The 14,184-nt window shown below is 37.7% G+C and overlaps 1 protein-coding gene across 1 annotated transcript; it reads right to left on the bottom strand.

Moving 5' to 3' along the window:
* Window positions 1–13,479, bottom strand: prtfdc1a (phosphoribosyl transferase domain containing 1a). Its single transcript, XM_006799237.3, has 10 exons — window positions 13,360–13,479; window positions 13,127–13,215; window positions 12,547–12,653; window positions 11,811–11,994; window positions 8,575–8,640; window positions 6,033–6,050; window positions 4,625–4,707; window positions 4,208–4,254; window positions 2,720–2,796; window positions 1–208 (listed from the first exon to the last, which is right to left on the bottom strand). Exons 2-10 carry the CDS (start codon window positions 13,175–13,177, stop codon window positions 161–163), a joined length of 681 nt encoding a protein of 226 aa, XP_006799300.1. The 5' UTR covers window positions 13,178–13,215; window positions 13,360–13,479; the 3' UTR covers window positions 1–160.
* Window positions 13,480–14,184: the final 705 nt, after the last annotated feature.

The raw sequence follows: 14,184 nt of genomic DNA, 5'->3' as shown, positions 1-14,184 counted from the left end.
TGAATTAAATGCCTTTTAATTCACACATAAAAACATTTCACAGTGTCCATCCAGCACTGAATTGTAATGAAGACCAAAAAAACCCTCCAAATTGTTACAGCAATGGGAGAGAAATATGTGCTGCTGTAAAACTGAGTATAACTAATGGCTTCATGCCTTCTCATATCTTGTACTTCATCTTTCCTGTTCTGCTGAGGACACAGATATGCTGAAATGAGAAGGGGTGATAAAAAAACAAAACAATTAGCTTTGTGATCATTTTTACAAACTTTAAATTCCATCTGCAGCATGAAACCATAAAAACCAGCAAATTTGAAAAGAGAAGAAAGTAATCTCCAAAGATATGACTCATTCATTAATCTAGCTTCGGGTGTCCTGGGGATTCAACTCATATTTCTTCTGTGGGATGAGGACAGATAAGAGGGTAAGCTTTAACTCTGTCTGATTATCAGAGCCTAACCTCTACATTCCACAGGTCACACGCCTTCAAACTTTCATAACGAATACCACCCCCCTCAAACATGGACAAGAGCCACACACACAACCATACAGTACAAACAGTGCGTGCTGCACATACTGTACGTGACTGTGGGAGTCAAGCTTAGTGTTTCACATGAGTAAGAGGTAAATTCGAGGTCACGTTTCACAGATAAAAACAGCAGGGTCCATATAGATTTGAACTTATTGCTTTCAGAAAGACTTGAATTAAACTGAATTCATATCAAAAAGAAAGTGAGAATATTTACAGAGGAACAGCCTAAAGAAAAAAAACTAATCTAAATAATCCATATGTTTTACTATATTTCCACTAAAAGTAAACGGAAATAAACCGATAGAAAAAGATTGCGCAAATGCTTGTGTAGTAATTTTGAAAAAGCAAGGAAAATACAGAGTAGTTATAAATTGTGGGTCATGTGCTGAGCTTCAGCAGAAAGAATAATGATATAAAAGCACAGGAAGAGGTAATCCTTCTCAAATTAAAACATGGAACAAAAATAAAATGCATGAGTTCTGACCAGTGCTTATTTATTTTGCTTATTTCACTACCTTAACGCATTGTTACCTACACGGGGTTTAATATTTTTTACCTTCTGTGTTAAGCACATTGCGCTTACATGTGATGAAATGTGCAAGATGAACAAAGTTGCCATTGTCTTTTTTTTTTTAAACATAAGTAACCATGTGTCCTGCTCTTAGTGGTGTAATGCCATTTGGAGGTTGGAGTTTCTAGGAATTTGAACCAAGTGGATGGGGGCTTGGAAATAAGTAGTTTATCATAGGTATAGACTAAATCAACATTAAGGGTTGTCTTCTGCTGTTTTTAAGACTGGGTTGTAGTTTGGTGACTATTAAAAATGTGCATTTAACAATGTGCAAAAGATAGATGATATTTGTAAAGTGTGAATAGTGTATGGATTTGGATGTTGAAGAGGAAGGCTTTGCAGGTATAGTGCTCATTTTAATGCAAATAATAATGGCAAACAAAGGAGGGCAGAGAAGCTATCCTTGCCTAGAACCCCTGCGTAAAGTGAAGCACTGTGATATTAGTTCATTGGTAATAACTGCTGCCATTGGTGCTGTGCAGTCCACTCTATTCTCCAGAGGAACTTTTACTTAGCCTAAAATAAAACAGCAGTCTTCTTAATCCTGACATTTAGAAGCAGTGGATAAATCTGTGTTTTTTTGTTCAACTTAAAACTTTCTATTTTTCAGATTAATATTTGTGCTACAGTTTGAATCTTGACTCAACAACAACGTACGCTCACTGTACACTGTATTTGGTACCTCTTGCTAGTACTGGGTTGGACCTCTTTTGCCTTTAGAAGTGCCTTGATTCTTCACGGCACAGATTCAACAAGTTCCTGGAAACATTCCTCAGAGATTTGGGGCCGTACTGGCATGACAGCATTACACAGTTGCTGCAAAACTAGACAGCTGCACTTCCATGTGGACGCTATTGCGTTCCACCAAATCCAAAACTTGGATTGCGATCTGGTGACTGTGGAGGCTACTTGAGTACAGTGAGGTCACTGTCATGTTCATGAAACAAGTTTGATGTGATTTAAACTCTATATTATGGTGATTTTATCCTGCTGAAAGGAGTCATCACAAGGTGGGTACACTGTGTCAGAAAAGAGTGTGGCCAAGAAAAAATGTTCATGTTCGAAGTCACCTAAGAACACTTTCCTCCCCATTTGGTTTGAACGGGTTGTCTTGACCATGGCTTCATGGCTAAACGCACTAAGTTGCCACCATGTGATTGGCGAATTAGATATTTGTTTTAACAAGCAGTTGAACTAATGTACCTCACAAATTGGTTAATGAGCGCTGTTTGAGATGATTTTGGGGGGTTAGTACATCAAGTCTGTTGGCTACAGCTTCATACAACCCAGTAAACTCACCATTTATGGTTTATCAGGAACTGGAAAAATAGACACAAAACTTCATTCATTTTTATCTTACATGTAAAAAAATCTATTATCTATATCATTCAGTGACTCCTGTCCTGGGTGATACAGACCTCCTTGTGAACACAGACAGAAACCACCTGCTCGGAGCTACTTTGCCTACATGTAAAATCTCCTCGTGGCGGGGAGCATACCTGTTGGGTGAGTTTAGGTTTCAGGCAAAAGAAATGTCGTCTTTGATTTACTATGTTTACTCTCCCCTCCTGTCTCTTTCATCCCTTTCTCTCAGCTCTTTGGAGTGTCAGACTTACATTCAGGTCACGGAAGTATTCATTGTAGTCAAGGGCATAGCCAACAACAAACCGGTTGGGAATTTCAAATCCAACATCTGACAATGCAAACACAGACATGAATGTTAAGTATCCTGATTTGTTTAACATTAAACAAAAATTCCATGTTAGTCTTTTGAATAAACCAGGAGTGAGTGGCTGCGATATTGCACATAAGAGCTAGAAATACACATTTTGATGCCTTTATTTGAACTAATTATGAGGTGTGACAAATAAATTTCAGCTCAAATTAAAGATGACTGATAGGTGTTGATGAAGCAGTCTCACCTGAATCATCACATCTGATTAAGCGAACAAGAGAAACAAGTGACACGTGTTAGGAGGAAAATCTAACACCCAGAGCTTAAACTCAAAGATAAATTTAAATGAAAAGAGAAAACTAGGTATGTGACTTTTTTAATGTAGCAGACTTTTAAATTTGTGCTAATACTTCTGAGTACCCTGCTGTAAGCTGCTGTAAACTTTTTTTTTTTTAAAATGCCAGTATCTAGAGCTGAAAAGTTAAGCTAAAGATGATGTGAGAAAATCTGCTCCATTAGCCACAGGAGGCTAGTTCACAGTTCAAAGCTTGGTTCAAAAAATTGTTTTTTCATTTGAGTTGGACATAAAAGGACTGTCTTTGATGCTTTTTGTGTTTCCAGTGCTTCTATTTTAGTGTGTTAGTGTGTGTGTGACAATGTTAGACACAGCGCTTAGGTATAGGAAATAGTGCTTATATGAATATGCATGTGAATGAGGCATGTAGTAAAGCATGTTTTGCTGCGATAGAACCTTAAGAGAGCTGTGCATAAGCGAATTACTGCAAATCCTAATAAACAACATTAGCAACACTGTAAAGAAGAGTGGCTTGAAATTCCTCCACAACAAAGTGAAAGACTGATAAAATCCCACATAAATGATAACTTGCTAAAGATGGTTTTACAAGCTAAAAAATCATGGAGTGTACTTAGTTTCAACCTACTGTTGCTGCATTTTGGCTTAGTTTTTCTATTACACATAAAGACGTGGCGTAGATCATGTATGATTGTTCATATGAGGTTGTATTTAGGTCATTTCAGAACCTGCTGAAGACTAGATCATTTGTCCTGATATGCAAGGCTTTAGAGTTCAACAAGAGTATACTTTCTTTTTCCCATGACTGCAGCCAGTAGTTAATATTTGTAACCTAAAGCTATATCTTGTTTGTTTAATTTGTTCAAAACCTGACTTCCTGAACTCCAGGAGGTCACTTACTTGTGTCATGTGGCAAGGCATCTTGAATACACACTTCTTTTGTATTTTGGGATTAATTATGGGAGGACTATCAGGTCAGGACACTTCCCTAATAACGCACAATTTGGTAAATTATCTCAACTTTGAAAAAAGTGAAAGAATAAGAATGAATGAAAAAGACTGGCAAGTAGGGTACGGTGTGGGTGCTACGAAGGTTAAAACAAAGAGCATAGTTACAGTCTGTCAGACTTTCAGCCATGTTAGGGAGCCTCTTCACAAGCAGCCTGGAATACAAAATAATAACGTTAATTACCCTCAAATGTTAAATTATGTATGCAATATCAAAAAGTTGACTTTTTCAGTTTAATTTCAAGACATTTATTGGTCCAAAAACCACAGTGATAAGACAAAGACTTGAATATTTTTAAAAATGTACATTTTTGGAGTGTTTTCACAATCCAGAGGAAATAAACTTTCAACATGAACCATGTGTGAGAGATGTTTATCGTGTTTCTGTGATCTCGGGAATGCATAGGAACAGCCCATAGACACGAGATAGCAGCGACTGTGGACAAGTGATATCTTCTTGTGCTTGTCACACGCTTGGCATTTCCTTTACAGGGGAAAACACAGACGACTAAAAAACTGGCTCACCCTGCGACCTTGACCATCTTGGGTTCAAAGGTCTCCACATGCTTCAGAAGGGCCTTCATGGTCTTTCCTGTGTCAACTATGGCCTGAGGGGAGGGAAGAGCAAAGGAAGAGAGGAAGAGATTTGGAGGAAAGAACGTGGGATATATGAGAGTAAAAAAAAGATCAAGATACAGTACTATGCAAAAGTCTTGAGCCACAACTGATTTCTTTATATTTTGCTTGCCAGGAGGAGGCAGATTTTTTTGTACTTTTAAAGTTTTTCAGGCTTTATGAAGGTCTTTTAAACTTTGCCTTTGGACATTGGCTGGTTTTCATGTGTTCAGTCCTTGCACCCGTCCATCAGAGGAATTCTGTGACAATTTATGAGCAGCCTGTCACAAAAACACATTTCGCTATGAAAAATGCCAAAGATAATGCAATTGAGGTGTTTCCCAAAGAACTCTTAGGAGGACACCAACCTGATAAGTGGACAAATGAAGAAGAAGCAGGTCTCAAAAAGCTATATTCAGCAGATGGACAGAATCTGAAAGTCATGTCATTAAGAATTAGGAAGAAAATCCAGCAAAGACTTGACACAAGACCTTAGAGATCCATGTGACCCTTCTATTGATCCATGCGTTTGTTAAAACCTCGTCAGAAATGGTCTTGGTTGAATGGGGAACACTAGCAATATTATAGAAGCAGTGTGGGGTCTTTGAATAGCTTCCCGAAGCCTGGAGAAATATTCCTGAAGACTACTTAAAGAAATGAAAAGAAAGCTTGCTCAAGAAAGTTCAGACTGTGTTGAAGAATGAAAAAAGCAAAAAACAAATATTGACTTTCAAGCTTGTTAGAAATGTACAAAGACTGTTTTTGTGTATTTTTTATTTATGCTTACACAAATCTCAATAAATTTCTGCACCTATTTCCCATTTTCCCAGAAATATAAAAGGGAATGAGGGGTTGCTCAAGACTTTTGCACAGATATTGATCAACTGAAAAAGATAAATGCATTGATGAGCGATTAATGAATGCACGAGAGGCATCTGAGAGAGGATTTCCAGTTACTTAAAACTTTTCTGTTACATTCATTTAAGAGCTAAGACATCGTATAACTGAGAAAGATTACATTGAGCTTGAGCAGCTGTTCGTTGTTTTGCATCTGAAGCTATCAGAGCATGCTTTTTATCCTGCATGGCCCATGTAACTATGTTCTTATGCGTGTCTGAACCTAGTCCAGAAACCTTCACAACTGGAACATGATCATAAAGAGGAACAGAATGAGTTTTTCCCCCTGCGTTGACACAAACCACAACAACAACAACAACAACGACTTTTCAAAACTAAATGATGTCTCAAAGGGGGCAAAAATGGTTCTAATTGAAGGGATTTATCTGACAAAAATAGAAAAACATACACACACACTCACCTCAACAATGAGCACACTCTTGGTAACATGTGAAAAACAAGGAAAGAAAAAGATTAGAGAACGGTCACCTTTGAATTTTAATACTGTTCAAGCAAAGCAAAAATAAAGGCGGTGTTGTGTCTTTGAATTTCATAGAGATGGTATCTATAGCAGCGATGTTGGCAGTATCTTTAGCGCCTGAACAAAAACACAGACGACTCATTCTCTTCTCCTCATTAATGAACATCTGTGTCTACAGTGAGCAAAAGTCACTTCGTGGCTGCACACTTTCACTGCTGCACACTTTCAAATGAATTCTTGTTTCCTTGGCTGGGTGTATGGGACTCTTTGTGAGAGCGGTGGAGAGTATCTATGGTTTTGGGGAGAGTGATCGCAGAGAATGCGGGCGCCTGGCCAGTGTTCCCTGTCTACACCTGAACACTCTTGCATAACGCTTAATAGGAACAAGTAAAGAACACAAGAACTACTGCACAACAAACCTGTCTTACTGCCTGCTGCAAACTATGGAGCCAGTTGGGCAACAAATATGCACTGGCAATTATTTCACTGTGTATGGCATCATTGGCTGGGATTTTATGATTCTCCTAGGATCTGCAAATGAGATGTTTTGACTTGTTTTTGTAATTACATTTTTGGGAACCTTGGGAATCACTTGTAATGTTTACCACATTAAAGCTGGTAAACATTAGAAGGTTTGTTTTTGTTTTACTACAGTGAGGCATGCATTCAGTACATGGTCAGTTGGGACAAACGAGGCTTTCAAGTCATCCAACTTTTAACGTTTTGTGATTCGAGTGATCTAAGAGGGAACTAGTTGTCTGCACCTCCTCAAGTCTCTGTTTTCAGGCTTTTGAAAATCCATCCCAGTTGTGTCAAACATACGGCCCGTGGACCTTGACTGGCCGTGCAAAGACTCCAATTTTGCCCACTGGATGGCTTTGGAAAATGTGAAAGAGGGCATACACTTTTGAACTTTTAAGGTATTTTTATATTTTTTTCTAGCTTTTACTACTGATTGACACCACATCCTTGGGTATTCATACCACACCTAAGTAATTAAGTAATGGATAAACAATTAAATAACAGAAAAATTCCCGATGTTCACTACTGACTATAGAAATTCCTGCTTTTTTCAAACAATGTTCATAAGAGGACATTTTCTGTGAATTAACAGAAACTTTCTGTTCTATAATTACATGATCATGTGGGCAGTGAGCTACCTGGATATAGGATTCCCCCCCCCCCCCCCCCTTTTTTTTTTTTTTATCATTTTACTAATTTCTTAAAATGAATCATGCTGAAAGATTTACAACAGCAGAATTTTGTTTTGAAAAACTGAGATATGCTGTTGAAATTGTGCCTTTTCTTATATTTCGATATCTCAGGGATTAAATGTGTGACAAAAGAGGTATTCCACTTGTACGATCCACTTAAGATCAAACTGAGCTGTATGTGACTCACGATAAAAAAATTAGTTTGACATCCCCGATTTAACCTGAAGGAGGAGAGCTATATTTTCCTGATTTCCCGATTTCCTGAATTTTACCGTTCTTAGTTTACTCTTTAAATATTGTAACACCTTTTAATTACCATTAGAAGGAATAAGTGTTAATTTATCACTGAAATAGTGACCCGGTGATGGCGCCAGAGGAAAATTCAGAAACTTAATTGGCTGTGAGTCATCCTGTGCACCAAAGTTTGTGCAGATTCCCCCTGTGATGCGAATCAGAGTAGTAGTAGTATCATTAATATGGTCATCTCAGGCACAGCTCTGTGTTCATGTCACCTCACAGATCAACATAACATTTACATCACTGAGCTGACATTGTGCTGGCATCATCACGAAGAAACTCATACTCGAATTGGAACTGAGCCTCAGAAACATTTCGCCGAGGAAATGATGATGACTCATGATTAGTTTTGTTGATAATGTATGAGATTTGTGGGAGGCTTGTGTGTAACATTTCCATCCAGAGGAAGAATTATGACAAGAGCACCAACATTTTTTTCCCCCCAAATGATTCATGCTTTCTGTGTAAGGTGCCTGTCAGATTTTCTGTTTTTATTCCCTCTGACCTTCTTAACCGAAGTGAAAATACATTGTAGCTAAAGCACATTTTGACAGCTAACTTTAAAGAATTCACCATCAGTGTTTTTTTTTACTCCAGGGTAATTCCTCACAATGCCACAGACTGTCCTTACAGGCTCCTCAGTCCTCCCTGCCAGGGATTAGCAGGGACAAACAGTCAATAAATCTGCCTTCTTCATTTGCCTGAAATCTCTGATTCATGGCCAGCCTGGAGACTGTAGGATGATATGGTGAGCAAGCCTCAAAATTCAGAGCATAATGGTGTGGTCTTGTCTAAGACTAAGTCTAACAAATGTAACTGTGTGACTTTGATCACTTGGGAAAAAATTCTACCTAAAGACAGATTAACTGACAGCTCCCTCTTGAGGCTAGGGTAGTTTCTTTTAAAACAGCATGTAAGAATATCCTTATCCCATGTCATTATCCTGACTTTGCTTAATTACAAACACACACCTTTCCACGCAGAAAAGACAGATCTTGGCATCCTATGATGTGCAGGTCCTCTGTTGATTGGTCATTCTGGTGAGAAGATGAAAAGAGGGCAGTTAATTTTTATTTTGCAACCCAGCAATGGTAATTTTTTTGCCCTTTTTGTTACTCCATGGTTTCTGTTAATTACAATAAATTGCCTTTAACTGTGATTTACAGTCAGGGATATGTGCAGCAACCTCAGTTAACTGCATTGGTTTTCAAAATTTGTTTTTGCTCAAGCCACACCGAAGTTCAATCCAAAATTTCAAGGCACAACCATTCTCATAATTGCAGAAAATGGCCTCTAAGTCATCTGGAATATCAGCAGTTCTTCATTTGCTGCTATTGTCAGATGAAGGAACTTGCAGGAATACAGATTCTTACATCTGCAATAAACTCCACTTGTATATAACTTGCATCCATCTTGTTATCAGACAGTTTTTTGGTGTCTGAATGCGTGAATGAGTGTATCTTAATAACTCCTCTCAGCAAATGATACACTTGGGCAGAAGGCTGTCAACCCCGGTCCAGGTGAAGCATAGCTTTTGCAGTAGTTTTGTTTTGACGGGTTTTCTCCACACATGATAGTGATTATTTGACTTCAATAACCAGGGCCTCTAATCGGGGAATTTCATGTGTTCTAATATAGTGCATCTAAATTACATTTGTTACTTTTTGTACAGTGACAACACAAATGCTTAGTTGACACAAAATCTAAGGCACACTATTTGGGAACCACTGTGTTGAAGAAGCGAACAGATCCTGACAGGCTTGAAAAAGGGTCAGAAAATATAAAAATTTAGTAAAAGTAATGGATAAGCAGTAGAGAATATCCATCGAAAAGAAATACACATTAATGATAAAATTATATGGTATATTAAAGTGATTAAATGATTGTAAAATCTCACTAAATATTTTGCTAACAGTTATAATTATTAGCTAACAGCTAACACTAGGTAAAAAATTATCTAAACATTCACACAGATATTTGAAATGCAGTAATTTCTTAAAACTATGAATAAAAAGCTTTTTTTCTAAATAGACTAGCAGCTATATGCTAACTAATGGAATCAACAGCTAACTGCTAGCTAATGGTATGAATCAACAGCTAAAATTGCTAGCTAATGCTACAAAAAAAATGTTAGAAAGAAAATAATGAATGCTTGATCAGTAAGCTTAATGAAATGCATCACTATTATATGAAGCACCCGCAAAAACAGGGGAGTAAGAACAGTAAAAAAAAATACCGTTCTTGCTAATATAATAGGAACGCTATGGGTGGTTTCAAAAAATGCTTGAACTCGAACTGGCTGAACTTGGATTTAAACATGAAGGTGTTTTTACTTCATCGGACAGGCCACCATGGGAACATCAGAAAAGAAGATATAGTGATACAGGGATATATATATGTATATAGTTACCACTGTGTGGTACCTAACTGCACATAGGGAGACATATTTCACAAAGTCTTTGAGATAAAATGTCCTGAACATAAACAAAGACATGAACTCTGAGGAAGCATGGTATTTAAAGCTTTTAAGAATGAAGGCTTTGAAGTTAAACTTGGGCTGCTATAGATTCATCACTCGGATAAGAGCAGCAGTGACGTGGACAAAATCCTGGCCTGGGGCAGGTCACATGTCTCCATCATGAGCTGCGAGATTGACTAACAACATTATCACTCAAACACACAGTCCTACAGTGCAGTAACAGCAACCGCTACCCCACGCCATGTTGTTGACATCAAAATACAATCATCAGGAATCAGATGAACTTTAATATAAGACTATACTTTTGTATAGTCTCTTAACTTGTCATCATATCTTTTCAGATTTAAGGTTGATTTCTGCCAGTTTTTTAAATTTTGTCTTAATTTTCTGTAGCCTTCACAGAGTTAAATAAAACTCTGGTTGAACTTATTTTGGTATTATTTAAATAACTCATTCAACCTTGCCCTAAAAATAAAAACCTTCTTTTCTTAATATCGTGGAACATCACAGCATCACTAGGCTGTCCTCGCTGCTGTAACCTCCACGAAAGCCAGTGAATCCTCCCCCGTGCTCAAAAGGGACTAAAAAAATGTGACCACATGTAGAGAAAAACAAATCACATCCTTTCAGATGTGCTGCTTGCCAAAACACACCACAATAAAACAAGTGACTTTGCCGACAGTTGATATAATTGTTACCACTGCTGTGTCGTTCCACAGTTTATACATTCCAGGTGTTGGACTCCATCATGACATGAGCAGTTTTTCTTGGCAGCAACAGCTGCACCAATTAGCAGACTGCTATTTTCATGACCTGAGCTATGCAGTCACTCCACAATGAGTCGTCCTTGAGTTGCCCTGTGTGAATGTTTCACATTATACATGAACAACAGTGACATCTGGTGGCTCTGGCTAAAGTCTGCGTTGAAAGCAGGGCTTCAGCAAAAATTGCGGTCATTATCATTTAAGATTTTGTTTTACTTTTATTTATTTAAGGTGAAAATAACAAAAAAGCACAGTAAAAATGCATGTCCCACTTCCTGATAGGAGATTGGAATCCTCACATTGCTTTCTTCGTCTGTTTACACAACATATTCAGTCAATTGACTGATATAAAACTGCAAAGGAAGTCCTCCCAGGTGGAAAGCTAGAACCAAGAATATTTCACTAATATTTGAGCTGGAGTGTATAAGAAGGAGAAAAATGGGACGATGTGATTAAAGCATGTAATATTTTGTAATGTTTTGACATTTGCCATGTGTTCATTAGTTTGTAAATCCTCAGTTTACCAACTGCTATGTTGTTTTTCAGAAGTGACCACATCTGGATGAAATGATGGAGTTCCAAGTTATCAGCCCACAGTGGAGAGCTTGGTTAACAAGGTGCATCCATAAACTTTATGGGTTCATTGCACAGACAGAGATGTCTTGTCATTTGTGATAGCAGCATATGGCTAAAATACTACACCTTTACTCATTTACAGACTTCTTGCCACGTGATTTGGCAGATAATTACTCCAATAGGCACCTACACTTCAATTAAAATTAAGAGGTCCAGCTCTGAGACTTGACAGAGAGCTCAAAGCTACGTGAAACATTAGAAACTTAAAGCATTAATTAAATGTAAAAATCTAACAGCGTACCTGTCACACCATAGGGTGGAGATGCTGGGCAAAATGCCCTTTGAGGCAATTTATGAAAGTTTTTTCATAGATTGCTGCACTACCCACCAGGTAGCTCTTCAGACGGATGAACTCTACTCGGGTCTCCAGGTACTTGTTGGAGTTCCGGCCGAGAATCTTGATGAACTCCACCAGATCTGCACAGAATTTGTAGCCTCCCTTCAAAACACACAGGACCATTATGTTGTCATCTCGAAAGTCATCCATGATGTAGTGGGCCAGGCGTTCTGTCCTGCAAGAGCAAATCAAATCATACTACTAATGAGAACACTCGGAGATCGCAACCCCCTCCTAAGGGCAAGAGCCCTTTGATGTTTCATGCCTTTTAGTTTGATGTTTTATGCTGTCAGCATTGTTAATATAGAAATCTAGGATAGCATATAATGTTTTCTTGTCATTGTAAAGTAACATAATGTTGTATTGGGAAAATAATAACCTCAAACAAAGATTGTCCTCCTTTGACCTGTGATGTTGAACGCTACATTCTGAAATAGTGTATTTTATTTTCTTTACTCATATGAGTGGCTGTGGCTACAATGTAGCTTGCCATCACCAGTGTGTGAATGGGTGGATTACTGGTTGTGTAAAAGGCTTTGGGGTCCTTAGGGACTAGAAAAGTGCTATACAAATACAGGCCATTTACCATACGATTGGAGCAGAAGTGGCTGAAATCTTTTGTTGTCAATAAGCTGTAAAAACGTGACATTTTAACATATATTCACGCAGCGTGTGATTTTACGAAATTTTATGACATCACTCATTAAAAGTTGTAGGCCTTTCTTACCTATTCATGATTACCCCATGTGGAATGTAAATATTCTCGATGTCATCATGGTAGTGCTCGGGGTAGGTGAACAGGTCCAGACTGTAGCCTGGCCAATCATCTTTTATCTAGGACAGGCAAATTATTGCCAGGACCGATTATTGGCAGTATAAACATATGCTGGGAAGATACAAAAATACATACATGCATATGCTACAATCATTATAGTGTGATGATGTTTGTTTTGATTGATTGATTGATATGTTTATTGATTAGCAATTTTTTTAGTTTTAATCAATTATTTATATTTATTTAATTTACGTTACTATAAAATTGATTTGCTTTTTCATTTTAGTTTCATTTAGTTGACTTGTGTGTCTTGATAAACAAAAAACTTTGGAAGTTATATATTTTTTTAAATCTCTGAATTAAAAAAAAACAACTAAAATTGAAAGCAGACAGTTGTCTTTACTGCTTTGTTTATTACAAAACCACAAAAGATATTAAGTAACAAAAAGGGGAATAATAGCCTCTAATAGCTGTAAAAGTAACTACCAAACACTACTTTAGCATAGATGTTTAAACATGGTGTTAAACATACCACAATTCTTCTTTTTATCCCCGCATTGTCCATCTGTAGCAGTGCTGACATTGTGGCACAACTTATAGGCGAATCCACGTGAAAGTGACCTTAAGTGGAAACACACAAAAACAGCTTACTTCCTTCTAAACAAGACAAAAGCGGTAACACGTAGAGAAACATATATTCAAATACGAACTTCACTAACATCCAGAGCAACATCTCTAATCTGTTGTTAACAAATCATCACTTACTGTTACTGTTGCCTTCTTTTCAGCGCCCACTCACAAAGCAGAGAGGGAAAATAGGAAGGCGAGGCATCCAGACGAGTCCCGGCCAGCCTCATGGGCCGCGCGATCACGCTTGAGTCATTTGTGCAAAAGGAAAGCGTTGTTTTGGTTGTGGAGATTTACATGGATAATCAGCTTCATGTGATGCTGTGCTGGCTCGTGGCCGCATCGCAGGCCACTGCGGACGGGGGAAGGGGGAAAGAAATCTAACAACAAATGATTGGTTCAGTATGTAAGCAGTAAATTTTATTCAGTTTTCTGAGGGATTATACTTTTTAAGGAACACAAGAAGAAATTATTTGTCATTTAATAAATGCTTAAATTTTAGCTCTGGATTTATATATTCACAGGAGGAGAAAAGAAGAGCTAGACTTGAAAATCCACTTGAATGAAGGGCTGCTCAGTGACAGCAAAAAATGTAATTGCAATTACTTTGGTCGATATTGAGATCACAACAATGTAATATGATTACTTTGGGAAACTAGTGGGTAATTCATCAGAATTTTAGTACATGACTTGCCAAGTTTTTTGACGTCACATCAGGCTCAAAAACATGGTAGACGAAAGCAAACATTTAGATTTATTGTAAAATATTTTCCATTTATTTTGCAAATTCATGTGCCACTTTGACTTACAATTAATTTGTATTAAAGTGTCACGTTGCAACTGTCGACTGTCCTCCAGTAATTTAACTGGAACTGTGAGTAATGGAAATAACGTGAAAGAAAAGTTGTGAATAGAGTCTGAAGGTTTTGGATATTAGCTATTTATACTGGGCGACAAGTGAAA

The sequence above is a fragment of the Neolamprologus brichardi genome, chromosome 9, assembly GCF_056152115.1.
Source record: "Neolamprologus brichardi isolate AB-2024 chromosome 9, ASM5615211v1, whole genome shotgun sequence".
Classification (NCBI taxonomy): Eukaryota; Metazoa; Chordata; class Actinopteri; order Cichliformes; family Cichlidae; genus Neolamprologus; species Neolamprologus brichardi.
The sequence above is the reverse complement of the archived record's forward strand: the minus strand, read 5'-3'. Positions and strand labels throughout refer to the sequence as shown.

Coding starts and splice junctions, on each gene's coding strand:
- prtfdc1a (XM_006799237.3), bottom strand. CDS start 13,177: ATGTCAGCACTGCTACAGATGGACAATGCGGGGATAAAAAGAAGAATT. Junction 11,995..12,546: donor CATGGGGTAATCATGAATAG/GTAAGAAAGGCC, acceptor TTGCTCTTGCAG/GACAGAACGCCTGGCCCACT. Junction 8,641..11,810: donor TCCGTCTGAAGAGCTACCTG/GTGGGTAGTGCA, acceptor TCTTCTCACCAG/AATGACCAATCAACAGAGGA.